Raw genomic sequence first — 21,682 nt, 5'->3', positions numbered from 1 at the left:
CACACTTATTTGGAAGTCAGGCAAAAGAAATATTGAAATTGAGGTTTACATAGTACGTAATACAGGATGAGTCCCGAACCCCGGCAAACACATTACAATTTGCAAGTGAGATCAAAAAATGAAAATGAGCGTAACTTACTCTTATTCAAATGGAATGTCATTAGAATAGTATTGATGTTCCCTCCAAGATTTTCTGCTCCAATGAAGTTCACTCAGAAACCATGATTTCGAACATCAATTCTATAAACAGATAATTAGTCTAGCTATTTCGTTTCAGAAACTTGGAATTCGCAGAGTCCAAAAGAACGACACTTCGCACAGATATCGTAGGGAATTGTGGGACGGAAAAAAATGTTTAATGCATGAGTACATGAATAAAACATTAGCGTTTTATCCAATCATACAAGTGCATTATGCGTATTTTGACGTCATTCTCATGAATAAAACATTGACCCTCCAAAATCAACCTTCAAATTGTCCGCCGGCAGCCATGTTGGCTATGTACAAAACCTATGGGAAATAAAAACGCGCGGAAAGAGTTCCCTCTCTAGCTCCCTTCGGGAGCTTATACGTAAGATCGTATCTCTGTGATTAGTGGAGCAGCCATTCTTTGAGGGACCATTGACATCAAAACAGACCTATTGACATTTTATATTACTGTCTCCTCTTAGTTTCCGTTGATAATTGCGTAGCAGGGGCGACAAAACATATATTTAGGATGCAAAACGACCCGAAGTTAATGTTTTCCCAAATGAAAAAAACAACAGAACATCACCCTCCTTTCAATCATTTTCAAATTTTCCTTTTATAAGGTTTATTTTGCTTGCTTTTTTTGGGGGGCAATCGCCAGCAGTCTTTTGTTTGTCTGTTTGTTTTGCTTAGCAGATCTTTTTGTACATCATTATCTACCGCTCTCCCCCTTTCCTATTGGTCAATTCTGGATTCGCCATGGCACCCTGCCCCCAGATGAAGGGCCCGGAAAGCTTCCCTCCCCCATTAAACAGCTAGACCTCGCCTACATCAAACATCAAGGAATTTATTTACATAATTCCTTGGCCTTTACAAAGTTTATATGAAAACGAGAAGACCAAAAATCATATCATTCCATGCCTGATTTTGTTTTTTTAAACAATTATTATTATACCATATTTATCAGAAAAAAAAAGAAACATAAAACAGCCAATGGTTGTTTAACATCATGGTCCTAACATTAAAATCAACATTAACAAAATATTCTTTTTAATAAAGATAAATTTATAATCGCAATATCAGCATGATCAGTAAAGAAGTCTTTTGATTGCATTTCCTTCATTATTTTGCCATGAGTTAAGAAGGAAGTAATGGGCTTATTGTCTGTTTCACGAGATTAATGCGAACACTGTTAGTCTTTCTGCCCATTTTACTAAATCTTTGTTTTGCATCACACACATTGGATATCTTTGTAGGAGGCAGACCTGCAATAGACTCAGTGTCCCGTATTCTGAAGTCGGGTTTAACTTAGACCACTGTCTAACTCTGTGCTAAAATTATGGGGAGCCAAAAATTCAAAAATTCTGTTTATATTGTATAGTTCTTATTTTTACTATTTTGTTTCATTTTGATTTCACAATGAAGAAAAATCCTTCAGTTATCATTCCCAGACAATTATGAACAATTTGAGTGTCAAATGAGTTAATAAACTGGATGTGTATATATACTGTTAAGGATTCGTACCCCAATTGGCTCTCCATACTTAAACCACATCTTTAAAACAGGGTTTAATTTAAACCTGAGTTCAGAATACGGGCCAGTAACTACAAACCTGAAAATACAATCATGATGATATATTCTTTTGGGAAAATCAATTAGAACACCAGTCTCATTTAAAAGCAAAATTAGATACAGGAAAATAGTATAGGATGAAATATAAGTTTTAAATTTAGTCAATGAGTCATTTGATCCTCAAATAAAGTCAAGAACATTTCGGCACCCTTTTCAAGAGGATTGAGTAAAACATTGCACAGGCACAATATAATTTGATCAAGAAATGGAAGAAATGAGATGGAAATTAATCCATTGATAAGACAAAGAAATCATAAAGAGATATATACATCATGACTTAAAGGCAATAGAAATTGTAATAAATCGAATTTAGACAAAGATTTATTTTCAGTTACGTCAGAATAATAATGATTAAAAAATCCTTAATTCGAATAATGGCTGCATTCAAATCGAAGGTGCAGGCTGACATGAATTTAAGCTGGGTTTGAAATGCCCTGATATCATACTGTTATCAGTAATAAAAATGTAATTAGAACTATCATATTTAGGCCTAACAGGTTCACTGCGTCAGCCTTAATCCGTGACGTCATACTATTCAAGTGGGGGAATGAAACAATAGATCACCTCCCCCCCCCCCCCCGAACAATACAGGTTCACCCCTTGGATTCACACCAGTGATGAGTGCATTTACTTTCCTCAGTAGCGACTATTGCGTTAAAGAATGGCGAATACACATTTATACCACTGTGACAGATAAGAAGATGCTGTGTAAACTGTTATGTAATTAGCCAATTGCATATAAATATCTTCTACCGTACACTCTTAAAAAATGCTCAAAATATATTTATAGGTAAATACGTGTCCGAACGATAGAAATGGGCAAAATCAATTGATAAAAATTGGTTTTAAAAATCTTTCAGAAAATTGACCGGTTTTATCATATTCACTAACAGGTTGGTTACTTTGGCCAAACGTATTTCAGAGTGTACAAGCATTATTGCCAAATTAATATACATTCATAAAAAAATCCTCAAAAAATATATTCTCAAATAGTTTTATTTCACCCACAGGAATCTTACTCAATAAAATCATAAATATTGCAGTTGAGAAAGATAGCGATCTGCTAAAACAAAGCTTAAAAGATCAATCTGTGACTGATCGTGTACTGATTGATTGCTAATTATGATCACGACCACAAGGCAGTAGTAATAAAGTGGCTGAAACACCACACAGAGCCAAAACAGCAAGTGAAAACTTGGATGCAAGAAACATGCACAGCACGGGCCTCATTTATCCGGGAAAACAAAGGCCTTCCTGCAAAGGATCTTCTTGAAAGATTTCCACGTCTTATTGACAGTGATGGCATGGTATGTTGTTAGGAAATATTGTAGAGGCTCTTTCAGGGATTTTATGGGATATCATCTGTAAAACTGCTGTAGAACATTTGGTTTTAAAATTAAAGTTTATGTGCTCTAAACCTGCTGTCAATTAATTAATTCACCCAGAAGCAAATGGGAATCTTAGTTGTGTTCTTAGGATATTCATTTGTCTGGTAGGCAGTATAAGAGCTGATTGGTTGGTTTGCTCCTGAGGAAGTTGAGACAGGTAATAACACAGTATGAGGAGTGTTTCGAGGTGATAATCACAATCAACCGCATTCTTAAAGCAATGGCAAAAGTCACAACCCCCCCCCAAAAAAAAAGCTCTTTAGATTTATTTTCCCTAGAATGTGTGTTTGTGTGTGTGTTGAGGGGGGAGGGTAGCAAAATTAATCAGGATCGACAAAACTGCATTCCTTCCATGGCTTTATAAACATACTGACAAACACTTTTTGTCACATTATGAAAATTATTAAGATATATAGACAGCATTACAGGGTTTCATAAATTCTTATAAGGTTTTAAGATGTATAGACTTTGAATATGATCTTTATAACTTTTATCTTCAGGTGGATCAGGACTTCCGAATCCTGTTCCCGAAGTCAGCTGATGCCTCCCTTACAAAAATGTCCTGTGGTAATACCATATAATTACCATAGGACTTTACCACACAATTACCACATATATTGTTGTGTGGTAATGCTATGTTTTATTGTCCTGTGGTATTGTGTGGTAATGTGTGGTAATGTCGTGTGGTATTGTCCTGTGGTAAATTGGAACATTTACCACACAACATTACCACAGGAATACCACATGAATGGATTAATATACGGTAACATTTACCACACAAGGGATTAATTTATGGTAACAATTTTTACCACATACCGGTTACCACACACCAGTTACCACATGCATTACCACACACCATTTACCACATAGATTACCACACACCATTTACCACATAGATTACCACACGACAGTTACCACACCATTTACCACACACCAGTTACCACATGCATTACCACACACCATTTACCACACAAATTACCTCACATTTTACCACACACCAGTTACCACACCCGTTACCACACATCATTTACCACACGAATTACCTCACATTTTCCAACACGCCTTACCACACAAATTATGTCACATTTTACCACACACCGGTTACCACATGCATTACTACACACGATTTACCACATACACCACCACACACCAGTTACGTAACTGGTGTGTGGTAATGCATGTGGTAACTGGTGTGTGGTAAAATATGAGGTAATTCGTGTGGTAAATGGTGTGTAGTAAACACTCACCAGTTACCACATGCATTACAATTACCACACACGTTACCACACATATTGTACATACTACACATAATACCATGCATCAGAGTCATTACCCAAAATGTGTGTGGTAACTAGTGTGATGGTATGTGTGATAACTGATGCATGATAATGTATGTAGCAACTGGTGTGTTGCAATGTGTGTGGTAACTGGTTAGATACATCACAGATCATGGGTATGAATTTGGTAGCAGTAGAATGTATTCATGACCCTATGGACTTTTATAAGATTAAGAAAATACAACACCTTCAATGAACAAATAACAAATGATTTTACAAGTGATATAGAAAGTACTGGTATTTAGCTCATAGAGTCATCAATTTACAATACTGATTTACATTTGCTATTGACAAAAAATGTATAACAGCTGCTTTACTCAACAAACAGTGTAACATAACAGTAACTATCAAAGAAATTACAGTGCATATAAATACTTTTTAAAAAAGATACATTTCTTCTAAATACTTAAAAAAGTTACCTCAAAGGCTATCAGGCTTTTCAGCAAACCAAATTAACGACCATTGTAGGTTTTTTTGCAGGTTACACATACAGAATGGACTGATTACTCTTTGTTTTATGCTTAAAGACAAAAATGATTAAACTCTTAATCGTTTTTAAGAAAATGAACAAAACATAAGGATGTGTCTACAATAGGTAATATCATATAAGTAGCTGCGTCAAAGTGCACTGTACTCAAAATTGCGTATAACAAAATGCATAATTATCACAAGTTTACTTCAAGGCCGAAGGGCAAGTAGAAATAGACGAGAGATGATAATATGTATTTGGAGTCCACTCAGTTTAGAATAGTGTTCAAAGGAACGAATAATTTGATCAATTTACTCACCAAAAATGAAAACTAGGACAATACCCTGGCATGTAATATCTGAATTAAAGGAAAATAACACCCAAAACATAATACCACATGATCCCATTGATAAATACAGGACAATCAAAATGAATCCACTCATACCCTAATCCAATTACAGAGTACCACCTTTTCAAAGTTGGCCTCTTACAGTGTGGTTTGAAGTTTCTGGATGGAGGTCGCCATTTTCGCGGGGTTAGTTAGAAAATTATTACATCAGCGACGAACTACATCTCTAAACGTTTAGGCATTATATATTCTATTTTATCAATAACAAATCAAATGTACAGATAAAACTCATAAAAATATTAGTTAAAATTTGTTTAATATACGGTAGGTTCAAAATACAATTTGATGAGTTTTAATGATAAGATTTACACCCCAATTTGCGCTGCCAATTTGTAAATCGTAGATTAGGGTGTAATTTTTATCATTAAAACTCATCAAGTCGTAATTTGAACCTATCATATAATATTAAACAAATTTTAATAATATTTTATGAGTTTTATCTGTACATTTGATTTATTATCGATGAAATAGAATATATAATGCTCAAACGTTTAGAGATGTAGTTCGTCGCTGACGGAATAATCTCCATCCATAGACTTCGAACCAGAAGATGCCAACTTTGAAAAGGTGGTACTCCATACTGGGAAATCGGTTTAGGGGTATATGAGTGGATTCATTTTCATTGTCCTGTATTTATCAATGGTATCATGTGGTATTATATTTTGGGTTTTATTTTCCTTTAAGATATTGTACTGGTTTATATCATGGCATTACAAAGTTCATCTGTAGTGCACACTGTGTCAAGTGCACAAACCTATTCAGGGTTCTCACAGAAATTTGAAAACAGGATTCCATGACCTCTCCATGACTAAATTGATGCTTTCCATGACTTAATTCCTTTCTGGCACAGTTTACAAAATCAGACATGTTATGATCATGAACACCAATTATAATAGTAGAGTGCATCACAGAGTATGAGAGGTGCGAGACATAAAAAACTAGAAAGCTGTCATAGCCAAGAGGTAAATGCAATTCCACGACTTTTCACATATCCCTGACTTTCCATGACCAATTTTTTTCCAGGATTTTCCATGACTGTGGGAACCCTGTAATAATACTGCATTGACAGCTATCATTTTTAAAGTTAATTTCAATTTCCTTCAAACATTTTACTCATCTCTTTTTGGTTGGTCCTTGAATATATTGGCAGGTCGTCTATAAAAGCATGTACATCGTTAAAAAAGGCTTTTGGCAGGAACTTTTGGCAAGTAGTCTACAGTATTAATGCATGTAAATTTGGGTGAAAGAATCATACATGTACATTAATTCTTAAGAAAAGTTTGTGGTTGTATTACACTATCACTTAGAGGTATTAAAAAGACAGCAGTTGCAGCAAACAATTATTTCATGAGAAATTGTCAAAATATTGTACATAATCTCTAGATCTAGCTGGTACATTAATGTAAACTTGTATCTTTGTAAAATCACTAATTATGAAGTTAAAATCAATTATTCTGATGATCACTAACACAGAAAAGCATATGTGGGACAGGACAGTGTATTATGATTGATTTGAAAAATACCTGACATTTGATAGAATTACATGCTTATTTTTCAGCAATTTCACATTTTCTTCCCGAGCTATAATTCTGGCACATATCTTTTATATTTTGCTGGTAATTCTATTGGATTCTGTTCGAACTCATCTTAACCCTTTGCGTGCGGGACCGCGAAACCGGATACCTCTCCCTGCGGCGGAGCCGTTTTTGTACATTGCTGGTATTTGGATCTGTGGCGGTGTTTTCCTAATCTATTGCTAATTGCACCAAACTGAAGTATTTTCAGGATTTTTAGTAAATGTAAAGATGAAAGATCAGACATTTTTCTTTCTAGAATTAAAGGTCTCGCTTCTCAAATCAACAGAATAGTTAAGAAATTTACGAAGAAAAAGTCGTGTTATTTTGTCAAATCTTCGCTTTTTCCCAAATCAATAGGCACTGTGTACAAAAATGCGTAAGGGCAATCAGCACGCGCGGACAAGTCGGGTTCGATCGATACCGCTTTGTTGTCTGCTCTAGTGCTTTTTCATTGCCTATTGTAATTTGTAACGCTACTCATGAATGGTCTCTTTACCCCCTTGTATTCAGATCATTTGCAAAGTGTATACCGTAATTACGACGATAATCCGTTTTGGGTGAAATCACAGCATACCAAATACCTTTATTTTCCAGAATGACGATGCTGCGCAACAAAAGTCCGAAACTATTTTGTGATTTTTGGCTTCTGGGCTTCAAGACGGTGGCCTCAATGTTTCACTAAAAATCGCCTTTGGTTTCTTCTTTTCATAAATTACAGTTTGTAATAAAAATAATTTTGTTCCTGAAGATTGCATACCAGTGTTCGATTTGTTTTCCTGTTGTAATTTCAAAGAGCGAAGGGGCCCGTTTTATACAAAATTTGTTTACAAATTTTCAATAACACTTGAAAGCTATATCATTCTATTTGACTGGCGGATGGTAAATTTGTTTAAATTATTGCGCATTTTCAATATAACATGTGCATGTATAATGTATTTATAAAACGGTACCAATTAGGGATTTCCTCGTTTTCCCTTTCTCTGGTTTCTAACCTGTAACTGAATGTATTATCTACCGCTTTCATTCCCTTATATCTATCGTCTATCTATATCCCCTCCCTTCTACACCTTTTTTCTCTGAGTTCTTCTCATTTGAATTATATCTGTATCGTCTTCTTTCTTCCCAATTTGGATTACGAGGTATATATCCGCCCCCACCCCCTCCTCAATCCTTTCTTTCTGATTTTTTCTTCTCAGTACCTGTCATTTTACATTACATCTAACATCTCCCCCCCTCCTCTCTCTCTCTCTTCATCGGTAACGGTTCCGAGAGAATGCCTCGTTTTTGCCAACTTGTATTGATCGGAGATGGTTGCATTTGTGGGCCTCTCGTCCTATTGTATCGTGGTCATGTCGAAAATTTTGGGGTTTTTTTTCCCTGTTTCTCAAATAATGTCCCGAAAAACCTTCTAAAATTACTATTGTAACTGTCATTTCACAATAAATTCTATATCATCTTCCATTTTCTATATTGATAAAGTGGGTAGATATCTTTCGCAAAAAACAATATGATGATGATCATCATCATCATCGTATAAAAATGCACGACTAAACTATTTTTTTTGTGAACCTGGGGCTTAGGTTTATGGCAAGACAGAGGCCTCAAGCTTTCACTAAAAGTAATTTTCCTTTTAAGATTTTTTTATAAATTATATGTTTCATTTAATTCGATTTCCCACGCAGATATTATAGTTAGTAATAAAATAATTTTGTTCTTGAAGTTTGCGCATCGGTATTGGATTTGTAATATCCTGAAATTATTTCAAAGAGTTAAACGAATAAAAGTGACTAAAATTGTAAGTCTGAAATCATACCTCCCAACTCTCTTCATGTCACTTTCTACATTTCTTTATCTTACTATTCCCTCAAAAAGAGCAAAGCAATTATTTAAAGTAAAAGAAAGTATTTTTTCTTGAATATATTATAGCATCCGCAATCATAAGTGTTTTTTTTTTATTTGTTCTTTCGTTTTGCTCTATTGTCTCCTTGATTTCACAACCGATAATAAATCATTAAAAAAAAACATTCACAATAGTTAGAATTCATTATGTCTCTATCGTTTTAATCGTTGAATCTAATAGTACAGAGGCGGCAGAGTTCGTAGGAAGTTTCAGTCCTCACCGTCCTCACCCCTTTCAGCTTTCAGCAATGTACAAAAAATCCGAAGTCTATATAAATTTCTGATTTTTTTTTTCGGCCGGTCCACTCCCTCCCACATTCAGTCACGGAAACATTTTTTTCCACTATGAATCTTTTCTACCACGCTATTCGCCAGTTTAAAAAATGAGAAAGAAATTGGCAAAAAAGTAGAAAAATCAATAAAATTTGGGTCGGTATTAACATTTTTTTTGGGGGGGTGTAGGTTACACATGAATAAAAGTTTGTAGGATTGACAGGATTCTATCGGGTGACACGCCATACAAACGGGTTTTCTTTATAGGGGGTGCCTTAGCGTAATTTATCACCCTGTATCATTCTGTTTCCTCCATTTCGCGAGAGGAAACTTTTAGTTCATTATTGGTTTTATCATTTGAAGTAATTATGTTTCTGTCAACTTTTCAATGCAAATGTTTTCATCTGGGTGAGAAAAGGAAATAAAATGAAGATATTTTAAAACCTAACCTATTATAAATTCATTCTGTAAAATGACATGAATTAACAAATTTTTTTAGCCGCTTCATCCCCGTCCCACAGCTCAACACCTGCACCATAAAAACATTGCTGTCCCTGTATAACATCTTTTTCCAAACATTTTGGTTTAGATGCTAACCATGGTAAGCGCCCAAAATGCATTTTTTTTTTGTCGTAACGGGGGAAAAGGACAGGACGGTCTTTATTCTTATCTTTTCTACCGCGTTACTCGCAATTAAAAACATAAAATCGGAGAGAGGAGACAAACAAGCAATATTAGAGTGTAGGTCAGAACATTTCCATCGGGAAGGGGGGGGGGGTCAAACAAGAACAATGATAAAAAGTCATCAGTTTGGCAAGGGTCTGAGGACCGAGTTGCAACAAACAAACATTGTGGGATTTTTTAAAAGTAATCTAACCAAAAAATAAAGTAATGTTGTAATTCGTTTAAGTAGATATTCATGGAATTTTAGCAAAAGCGCACTTGTCTGTTTCCCCTTTTATCTCTGTCTCTCATTCTCTCTCGTCCTCCCAGACATTTGAACATATTTTTTCGATAATTTCCCTAAATAATTATTCGTTCATCCTTATATGCATCATCACCCAGGGGAAGCACCTTTTTGCAATATGAATCACTGACGAATGTCATAAGCACCTGTGTTGTCGGTAATGAGACATTTTTTTTTTAGATACGGTATGTTGGTCGAAAAAAGGGTTTCATAAAAGCTTTTTGTATTGCTAAGTACGAAAAGCGTTCAATGGGTCATCCTGCCGATAAACACTAATCTTCCTTTTGTTCGGGGCGTTGACCATCTGTATCCTGCTCTTTTCGGTAGGAAATTGTTTGAGTGGCCGCCCAGACATTCTTTTGTTCGGGTAGTGCCGATATCATGAACTACATGGACGTTCCCCTTTTGAAAAGAGCAGAAGATGAATGGTGTGCTAAATTGCTTTCTTTTCTCCTTTTTTTCAGAATAGTAGACAAAAATAATGAGAAGAAGAAGGATGATGGGGAGGAAAAAAGTTCAAAAGTGCACCGAGATCAGCTCAAAGTACTAAGACATTACAAGCTTTTTGCTTTTCTGAAAATGCAATCGATCGATGAAACCAAGGAGATATCATTCAATCTAGAGTGATATCTTCTTGATTAAACAAATACAGTGTAAGACGAAAATGGTGAATAAACGCGTAGCTTATTACGTGACGATCTTGCAGAAAAGATGTTAGCGTATATCTATCAGAACAACGATATGGATCAAATCATGTGATCAGAACAAATCACGTGATAAGAACAAATCACGTGATCAGGCCTTATGCGCGCGCGTACGTGCTCGTCACAAAATTTATCCTCCCCGTCCGACTCCAACGAAAAAATCGGGTAAAGTTGAAATGATTTCCTATTTTAGGGATTTTTCCCCACGTAGCTGTATATTTTTTTCAATCTGTTATCGAAATAGGTTTATGAAGGAAATAGTGGCAGAGGTTTTAGTACATAACAATTACGAAAAAGCTGAAAAACTTAATTGAATTAAACCAAACATTTCTCGGCTTCTGTAGAAGCCCGTCGTAGCTAAGTGAACGACTCGCTGGGCTTCTGTGGAAGCCCGTCGCACGCAAAGGGTTAAGATTGTTACTTCAACTGGTAATTTATCTTTAAAGGTATATTTGTATATGATACGGGCTCAACATAATCTAAAATAAAGTAATTTTTACCATGCAAAATAGTGAAAATTTTATCAAAACCAGATAAAATTAATAAAATATTTACAAAAATATTGGTCATCAACACATGCAAGTAGATACATGTAAGTTTATGATATCATGCCCACATTTTTATTGTTTTCATGTTACCAGATAAAATAATAATTTACTTCATGTGTGTAATAGGTATGTCTTCCAATCCCATGTAGCAAAAGAACTTCCAGCAATAATCAATACAGGTAAGTCACATCAATACAGTTTACAATCCGATTTGTTTCATTCTTGGTAAACAAAATTAAATGCACAATTTTATATACAAAATAATAGGTTGGGGATACATGTACACGTACAATGTACGTCAGTATGACATCATCAGCTTGCTACTTGCATATGCTTAGAGCTCTTTCACCAAAATAATGCAGAGGTTAGAATGTCATACATTACTTTATTATCCCTTGTCTAATTTGGATTAATTTTTCACTTTTGTTAAAAAGTAATAAAAGGCAATATCCATGGTTACCCTTATGCTTGACCTCAATGCGTGTTCGATTTTACACAACACATTATTTTGCGAGATACAAAGCGCTTTGAGATGCCATCCATGAGATTAAAAAAAAATCAAATTACCAGGCAGTGACAGTATTGTTGGAAGTACAGAGCAAAGATCAGGAATATGGTAGGTCTTCTCAAATTGTATTTGGATTGAGGTTGTTGACAACTGGAGGAGAGGAAGGAGCTAATTCCATGGCCTTGGAGCAGTAGTGGAGAAAGTTGCATCACCAGTAGCTAATTTGTAGGTGCGTAATGATCACAAAAATAAAAAGGCAAGTGCGCCTGGAATGAAAATGACGCACAAGGGATTCCTTAGAATACATGTAATCTGGATCTCTGTCATTGACTTTGAAAATCAGGAGAGGGACACTGATGTTCATGTATATCCTTTCCTTGACTTGCAGCCAGCGAAGTTGGCGTATGGCAAATGGCACAATAGATGCAGCATTCTGTACTATCTGCAGTCAGTCCAGATCGCCCTAATTCAAGCACGAAGAGCATTACAATAGTCCAGTTTAGATTGCGCTAAACCATGGACTGCTTTGTGGCAAGTAGAAATATAAAAGGCACTACCCATTGGCCTTTATTCTTCCAATCTGTTTGATGTTATACTGGTAGGGAGCAGGTTCCAATAGCAGTATGAAAGGAGTTACGAAACCAGATGAATTGGTGCATATTCAGGACACCTTCCATTTCAACTTAAGGCATCTGCAAAAATAACAGAAGAAGATCAACATAAAGCCTTTCCTGCATTAACTATTTAATATTCATTAAAAACTACATGGTTTCAATATCAATTTCCAAACTTTAAAAAAAAATGATTAAAAAACAATGTGGGGTTTGTTACATATTTATACTTCAAATATTAACATGTAAAGTCAAGTCGGGGGAGGGGGGCTTGATGCCCTGAAGATCTGCTGCACCTCCAAACCATCTCTGTATAGGGAAGGACATTTTAAAGTAATTTTTTTTAAATATTTATTTTAATCAAACATGATTTTAATTCATGCTTTTTTAAAATGTGTTTTAAATGGTTATGGGATAATTCCATCAGTTTGAATAAGAAATTACAAGTTGCCAATGAAGATCAATTCTGATGTGATAATAAATGCATGTTAGGTGTTGATGTTTCACTTATGCCTATCTATTACGTTTGAATTGACAACAGCATGAACCTTGTAAGAGCATTAATTATTAGACAAGCTTTGTATCAGAGTGGTTACAAAATCAAAATTATTCAACTGCATCTCATGTTCATGCACATGTAAATAATCAAAATAACACAATAATTATAAAAAAATACCTTCCAAAAAGGATAAATTTGTACACACCATTATATCTGCATGAATATTGTTCTTTTAGTCCACCTATAATGATACAGCTGATGAGAGTTTGAATGATGGTATCAAGATGGTGCTTATACCAGGGCTGCAAAAGAGAGAAAAAAAATAAAATGTTAACCTCAATCATGCCAAGAAATTGCAAAATCTACAAGTACATGTCCCAGCCATGGCACATGCACAGTAGGTAAGACGTAAAATATATGGTGAAGTAAGCCTAAGGGTCCTACAAGTAATTCTTTGCATGTGCCACTCATTAATGTATGCAATTTCAATGTTCAATTTTTACATGAAACTGTGACAGCAGTGTCAGTGTGAGGAACATATTAATGCAAAGAGTATCCAGCAACTGTCTGCAGCTTACTTTATGTCACTTCATTTTTGTCTTTTTACCAATAATAATATGAATCTTTTAAAGTGCATAGCTTTCGGAATGGGCAGGAACCCTTTCAAATATGGCTGGCAAAATGAGGCATTTAGAAAACTCTGCAGGATTTTTCAGGTAAGTTATGGTCTAACTTTCAGATTTGAGAATTCTAGATCTAATCATCATCTTGATTTTTAACTTCCACAAATTAAAGACAATCTGTATAAAAGCTTTAAATATACAATAGTAATAGGCCCTAAATGTGGTTAAGTTTAGGCCTTACATTATTTTTATTTTATTTTACTATCGGTAGGCCTATGAATATATTATTATTCTTATACTTTATCTTTAGCAGTTTTAGAACACATTAAATTGAATAGATATTTGACAAAAAATCTAACAAATTTTGAGGTAAAATTAGTTTTCTGGAATCGCCAGATCAACCGTTGTGAAACTCTATTAGCGCCAAATTACACTCTAAATTTGTCATTAGAACGTCCAAACCGATACACGTCAGCCTGGAATCTAGTACTTGCACAATCAGCTATGCATTTGCACCAATTCCCTCTGTATTTTCTTGCATGTGGACGTCTCTCGACTTAAAGGTCATGTCATTGTGTTATATAGCTAGGGAATTGCAAGCAAGTGATCCTTTGAAATGTTTACCTGCTTAAAATTAACATTTCTTAAGCCTTAATTTTGTATATTTAGATTACAAAGGCTTACAATTGGAAAAATTAAATGTTTGCCCAAAAATTATTGTGGGAAAGGTGGATTTTTTAAGGGAAATCCATCTTTGTGTACCGAGTTCTACAGGCTCCGTGAATGAAAATACCCCTAGTACAATGTAAAAATGATAAAAATATCATCACAGAATCCTCTAAGTACAGTTAGGACCATTGACAGATAAGGTGCCCCAAGATTGCGCTCATCCGAATCTGCGCGATTCTGATAATGGAAGATACGCAACGACTCCAAACAAAAAATAAACTTTACACCTGAAAGAGCCTACATGTACTGTACTTACATTGTCTTACCTACATGTACTGCCCGATGCCTCCTGACATGTAGAGCAACAACAAAGGACCTCCACTTCTGGCTGCCAGTGGTTCTGGACCGTCTTCTGGAAACTCCCCCGGGCTAGGTCATATTCTCCGACTTCATCTCCTCCTCAAATGTGAAGCCAGGACAGGTAGTTTTGGGTCTCCCTCTCTTTCTCCTGAAATGTCATAAACAGATCTATTCATAAAAAATCTGACTTAAAATCGTGGGAAAATAATGAATTTAGGGCATTGGCAAGAGTTCCATATGCACCCCCACTAAAATTGAAAATAAAAACATGAAGGTTCAGAATAATATATCGAGCACAATATGAAACATATATGATGGGGGAGTGGATAGTACTAGGAGTGGAAATACATACTAAAAAATATGGCTTTATTCCGCCAAATTTCGAGCATGTATGGATGTATCTAGTGTGTGTAATTGTCCATAGACATCGGTTTATTTACTCAAGGGTCTGTGAGTCAAGTCTAGGCGAACTATTGGCTGATAATCGTTAAAATACCCCTTCCGGCATCAGCACTTCTCGCTAGCAAATAAAACGAGGTGATCTCAAGTCCCAACTAAGGTGCCAACACAAGGGTAAAAAAAAATATAGAAAAATCTGAAGTGAACGAACTGGAATGGAATTAAGTCTCAACAATATTATTTTTTATCATGTTGGTGGGGGGTACATTGGAATTGCATATGGAACTCTTACCAGGGCATTTCATGTGACGTCCTAAAAATGCAGCCTCTGTGACTGTGCTTTCTTATCGAAATCTTCGCATCATGTGTAATAGGTCTGTGTAAAGTGAATAGGTGCGCAGACATCGGCCACTATTAGTATTACCCAGTTGTTGTGTGTACGGACAGGTTGTGTGTCCGGACGATCAATTTTAGAAAGTCATTTGGAAAAAATTACAAGCAAAGTTCCATCAATTTTTAGTACAAAATATTAGGAAATATTATAAAGAACAAAATAGAAGATGATAACAAGTATTGAATTCATATTTTTAGTGTAATCCAAAGATAAAAAGAGGGCTTCAAAAAGATAAACTGTCCGGACACCCGACCCCATCCTAGTACCAGTATGGTTGGAACTACCCCTTATCGACCACCTAATCTTCTAAGCATCATATCTGCGAAAATATTCATTGATTTTACCCAGTTTTCGTCTCATTTGTGCAGAAAATTGAGCAGATCAGATTTCCATGTTTCGCTCGGCGACCCCGATTCAACCCGTGTATATATGGACGAACAACAAATACGACGATTTTACATTTGCTCATTTGCACCCGTCTTTTGAAACCGACCACCCGCCGTACACCAAGTTTACGGCCGATTCTAGTCACGGTGGCGAAATATTTTTATTCTTCCAAATAAATTCTACGATGTCAACATGCTTAATAATCGTCTCACTACTTCCACTGCGAGCTCCGGCACATGATTCGACGATTGATGACGGATATTTGTTCTAAAGCCATTTCCTATCGGATTTCTTGGTTTTTCAGCGGGGTTTGGGTCTGGTCAATACAATTTTGATTAATTCTACTAAAATTTTACTCTTTGTTCCATTTTTTTGTCGTAAAATTGATTCTTACCGTTTCTATGGACACTGCGCCTACTCTCCCGCGCGTATCGTTTGTAATACGCAATAATTTTAACGTGCGCAAGGTGGTCGATATGTGGTAGTCTCACCATACGGTATACCCAGTTGTTGTGGGTCCGGACAGGTTGTGTGTCCGGACGATCAATTTTAGAAAGTCATTTGGAAAAAATTACAAGCGAAGTTTCATCAATTTTTAGTACAAAATGTTAGGAAATATTATAAACAAACAAGAAAATGATTACAACTGTTGAATTTATATTTTGTGTGTAATCCAAAAACAAAAAAGAAGGCTTCAAAAATATAAAGTGTCCGGACACCAGACCCCCATCCTACCACTAACTTAATTTTGTTCAATCAAAATGTAAGTAGGCCTAGGGCTAGGCCTAAATGACCATGACTGGCCGAGATATTTTCCCAAGAAAATCAATTATTTGATTCATTAATTATTTCTCTTAATTTTTATGAGAATTTTTGCACACTTACTCATAAGAATACAAGGAACATCATCAATTGAAAGATTTTGTAAAATAACAGGAAATTCACGTTAAATCTAAACTCAAATCGTTTAGGTGTGCTGTGTGCAGACTTGAGAACACCAGCCAGTGGTCCACATCACAGCAGCGAGCAGGCGCTCGGGGCCGGGCGAGCGCCCGGTTAGACAGGATGGGATTGCCAGTGTCATGTCATTTTCATTGACGAAATCTTAAGCTAGTTGCAAGCCGGGGCATTTAACAAACTATGAAAAGAAAATCATAGAAAATGGTTATCTAACTTACTGTTTAGCCTATACTGCAAATATGTTCGAAGTCGTTGTCCATATCTGACCCGTATTCTTTAAGTAGTTGAATTATTAACGGCCTTCTTCGTCACACTTCTCGATCGAGCTCAATAAACTGCAACGCAACGTACGCAAACGGAATTCTTTTCAAATGTTGGCGGTAAGTGCGCATGCGCAAGCCTGTCGCCGCCCACCCCCCCCCCCCCCCCCGGCGAATCAATTTTTAATTTTGATAGGGGGTGAGCTGAGGGGGGTCTAAGTTATGGGTTTGATAACTTTTTTGTGTGGTATTTCTGTTTTTCAACAGAAATGCAATAACACACAAATACCACATATTTGAATTGACATTACTACACAATGGGCTAATGTGGTAACATGCTTTTGTGGTAATTTTGATTTACCACAGCAGTATAACAATACCACACAAATACCACATATTTGAATTGACATTACCACACAATGGCATCATGTCAGTGGCGTAACAGGCGGGGGGCAGGGGGGTATGGTGCCCCCCTGGCGGATTTCACCGGGAAAATTAAAAAAAAGGGAAAAAGAAAAAAGGGAGGGAGAAAGAAAGGGAAAGGGAAAGGAAAGGGGAAAAGGAAAAGTGAAAAGAAAACGATTTTCTTTTAATGGAAAAGGAAAAAAAGCGGGAAAAGGCACGAAAGAAGAACATTTGACAAAGAAAAAATCATTCCGAATTAGGCTTATGTGATGCAATAGCATGATGGGAAATAAATTAAAAGATGACAATGGCAAACAATAGAAAGAAACTGAGGTAGAATGGAATTAGTCAAAAGCTAGATTTATAGAAAACAAAGAAAAGGGACAATAATAAAATAATAATAACACGACCGGGCTGCCGAGGATTGAAAATAAAGAGCGGGGACAAAGATGGGCTGCATACAACATTGTGCTATAAGCTTGTTAAATTTTAAGCAAATCATAATTAAGCTACCGGGCTTTGCCCCGCGCGGACCCCATCTATAACCATAAATTGGCGCTATAATGCCCGCCGTTCAATCACTGGCGTACAGGCGCGGGGGAGGGGGGGGGGGGGGTCATTGTTCCACACCCAAGAGGAAATAAAAGAAATTATAGGAGAGTATAATGAAATGAATGGAAACAATGAAATGTGTTATTTGCTGAATATAATGGAAAAAATTTATCAAATAATTAGAATTTAATTTCAATAGGCAATTTTTTTCCAGCTCGCTTCGCACGCTGGCGACTTTTAACAAAATTTAATTAAATTCAATTCACTTTATTGACATCCATTAAAAAGGTACAATATACAATATCATATGAACAATCAAAACAATACATAAACAAATCAAAATGACAAATAAAAAGAGTAGAACCAACATGGATGTAGGATGTAAATTTTCCCTCATTGCTATGTTTTGCCCCCCTCAAATATATTTGGTTCATTACGCAACTGGGTTGAATAAATGTGTTGTGTGAAAGCTATATTCTGTATATACCCGCGATTTGATTAAAATAGGTTTAAATGGCTCTGATATTAAGAAGTTCCAGGGGCCCCGTCCCGGATCCCAACCGCACAGCACTGCCGTATATGAGTATGGAAGGGTTGGGCCATATTGGCCCCCAAAAGCTCTACAAACGAGAACAAAAAAAGGAGAAATGAAAGGCAAAGGCAAAGTGTAGGATATTTTATTTACTGAATATGATTTTCAAAATATCTCAAAGTTAGATTCTCATGAAAATGTGAATTTTGATTTACCACAACAGTATAACAATACCACACAAATACCACATATTTGAATTTACATTACCACACAATGGCATCGTGAGGTAAATGCATTCATGTGGTAATTTTGATTTACCACAGAAGTATTCAATACCACACAAATACCACATATTTGAATTTACATTACCACACAATGACATCATGAGGTAACATGCATTCCTGTGGTAATTTTGATTTACCACAGAAATTTAACAATACCACACAAATACCACATATTTGAATTTACATTACCACACAATGGCATCATGAGGTAACATGCATTCCTGTGGTAATTTTGATTTACCACAGAAATTTAACAATACCACACAAATACCACATATTTGAATTTACATTACCACACAATGGCATCATGAGGTAACATGCATTCATGTGGTAATTTTGATTTACCACAGAAGTACCACATAGACAACAAATTACCACAGCTACCAGCTGACGTTACCACACAAGGATATGGAAAATTACCACAGATGTTCATGTGGTAACCTACATTCATGTGGTAATTCGTGTGGTAAAGCCGGGTACCACACAGATATACCACACGACATTTTCGTAAGGGCTTGTTCGTGAAATGGCCAAAGTACATTGACCTCATCTTGAAATATGCTGAAAAGCAGAACTTTGAGCAGCACTTGCGATGCGAGGAAGCCAAAACTGGTATGTCTTTAGTTTAATAATTAAAATTTAGGGGGAAGATAAATGTTTGGAATTTGGTGCTTTGGTGAGGATACTTTGGATTCAGCAGCGTTACGCCGCCGCTGTGTCACATTCTTGTGTGCGCTCTAACTGCTGCATTTGTGGACAGATTTCTTTCAATTTTTTTTATGATGCCGTATCTTGGTATAATCTACACGCCTTTTGTTTTTTGTGGTGCTGCCCCCAGTGTTCTGTCTTTTATAGGGTCAAAGGTCATATTTTGGTTGACATACTTGTGTGCTTCTTACACTTGCATTTCTTGAAGCATGCAGCAAAAACTGCTTCTAGGGCCGGGGGATACATTTGCGTTGCGTGCAGTGCACATTTCTAGTTTATTTCATTTTTATTTATTTTTTTAGAATATTGGTGTACACACAAATACTATGAAATCAGATTATGATAGTTGTGAACATGATAGACTTTTAGGTTTAATGAATTTATTTTTGTATTGGAATTTAGTGCCTAATATATTTTTTTTTTTTAATGCTGGTGCACACAAAAATACTATGAAATCAGATTATGATAGTAATGAACATGATAGACATTTAGGTTTGATGAATGAATTATTTGTATTTGTCCTCATCTAATTTCAGATGCAGAGAAATGTAACCTGTCCTTTTTGGTTCTTCCCTTTCTATTTCCACCCGGCCAAATCAGAGGAAGTAAGTCTTCCAAAAGCAGATATGTTCGTGCAACTGTTCAGGAAGCAAGTGCTTCATTCATACAACGAAGAGAAGTGAGTATTGCTTTCTATACTGTACAAGGTGGCCCGGAAAAAGTGGCAGTCTATTTTTGATATCTTGGCATGTTAGAAATTCCTTTTTATTGGACTTATTAGTTCGTGTATTTCATGCTAAAGAAATGACACCTGCTTGTAGCTTCCCTGATATGCTATACATTAAAAAAATGACATTGTTTCCCTAAATAATAAAATTATGTATTGATAGAAATTACCTTATGAAATCTAAACGTTTTGATTGAGTTTTCATCTTATTGGCAGTAAATCTTGAATGCAAATGTTTTAGCCATTAAACTTTTAAAGTCTTATTTCTGTCAGTGTACAATTGTAATTTACTCTTGTTTTTTTTTTTTTTTTTTTTTTGTGCTTTTGTTATTGCAGATTGGAACAAACATCCCACAATTCCTGGAGGAAAACAGGCATGCACAACCGTTTGTCCTAGCCCTAGGCAATAGGATGCTGCTTCCAGAACAAGTGTTTGTCATCGTGGAACAATGTACCATCCCTTGTTCTGATCTCCTTCAGGGAGTAGACAGATGCTTCAAGCTCATCTACATACTTGATGTTGAGTTCCCTTGGGAATGTCAACATGTCTGGGATTTTCTTCAGAAGTGTATGTTTAAGCTTGGGGAGGGGAAGGGAAGGGATTCATCAGTTCCAGCAGTAACCCTCCTTCGAAACTTCCTTGAAAACCAAATGTAATTAATCATATGGCATAAATCTAAGTACTGCATGAGTCCTTGTACAGCCCACAAATGTAGCAACTCACACAAATGTAGTAAAACATCTCCCACAGACGTAGTAAAAGTGTCTCCCACAAACCTAGATAGCTAATTCTTTGACTCTTAAAACTAAATTTCCAACTCTTTACCCAGTGTACACTGTGATGAAATCATCTAGAGGTAAGTGGTACTTCTTTAGGCATCTTAACATGTACAGTTTTTTTTTTTTACACCGTTTTAACAATTCAGAAACGTGGGAGTCCCATTTCAGGTTTGATTGGGTAATCACACCTAAGATTTTAGCCTTATCCACTGAATTTCGCTAATACCAATTGACAGGAACGAGATCAACCTGTGTTTTTTTGCGAAGGATACAGATATAATGGTACAATTGTTTTAGGTTATCCATGATATTGAATCTGAATTGTTCCATTGAGAATGCATCATATTGAATTATCTCAAAGTATAAGTGTTTGAGAAAAGTGCTGTCCATGCCCTATCAGTTGTGGTTTTCAACAGCAAAAGTGTATATGTGTTGAAATAAAGTAGCAACAATTTGTTTTTATGTACACCAACTATGTACCGGTATGTTAGACATGTTATGGACATTTAAAGGCCAAATCCATTTCAGGTTCACGCTCATTTTAATAGGGTAAAAATTTTCAAGCACAGCAGTAAAAAATGATGTAAATTAGATTAAAATTAAGGAAGTTATTACATTTTGAAGTTCTTGAA

The 21,682-nt window shown here is 35.9% G+C and overlaps 1 protein-coding gene and 1 long non-coding RNA gene across 2 annotated transcripts; one reads left to right on the top strand and one right to left on the bottom strand.

Annotated features, from left to right (window-relative positions):
* Positions 1-8,094: 8,094 nt before the first annotated feature.
* LOC135155950 (uncharacterized) lies at positions 8,095-17,175 on the bottom strand. The gene is made up of 4 exons (XR_010295094.1): positions 17,021-17,175; positions 14,619-14,810; positions 13,216-13,312; positions 8,095-12,592 (listed from the first exon to the last, which is right to left on the bottom strand). It is a non-coding gene; the product is annotated as an uncharacterized LOC135155950 (long non-coding RNA).
* Positions 17,176-19,152: 1,977 nt separating this feature from the next.
* Positions 19,153-21,403, top strand: LOC135153062 (uncharacterized). The gene is made up of 4 exons (XM_064106596.1): positions 19,153-19,271; positions 19,308-19,447; positions 20,080-20,222; positions 20,607-21,403. The coding sequence occupies exons 1-4, from the start codon at positions 19,153-19,155 to the stop codon at positions 20,925-20,927; spliced, it is 723 nt and encodes a 240-aa protein (XP_063962666.1). The 3' UTR covers positions 20,928-21,403.
* Positions 21,404-21,682: the final 279 nt, after the last annotated feature.

Source organism: Lytechinus pictus, chromosome 11 (assembly GCF_037042905.1).
Source record: "Lytechinus pictus isolate F3 Inbred chromosome 11, Lp3.0, whole genome shotgun sequence".
In the NCBI taxonomy this organism is placed as follows: Eukaryota; Metazoa; Echinodermata; class Echinoidea; order Temnopleuroida; family Toxopneustidae; genus Lytechinus; species Lytechinus pictus.
This window is presented reverse-complemented; position numbering and strand designations above follow the sequence as displayed.

What these genes read in the sequence shown, in the direction of transcription:
- LOC135153062 (XM_064106596.1), top strand. Translation starts at nt 19,153, where the DNA reads ATGCATTCATGTGGTAATTTTGATTTACCACAGAAGTACCACATAGAC. An exon ending in TTACCACAGATGTTCATGTG is followed by an intron (nt 19,272 to 19,307) that starts GTAACCTACATT and finishes CGTGTGGTAAAG; the next exon opens with CCGGGTACCACACAGATATA. An exon ending in CATTCATACAACGAAGAGAA is followed by an intron (nt 20,223 to 20,606) that starts GTGAGTATTGCT and finishes TTGTTATTGCAG; the next exon opens with ATTGGAACAAACATCCCACA.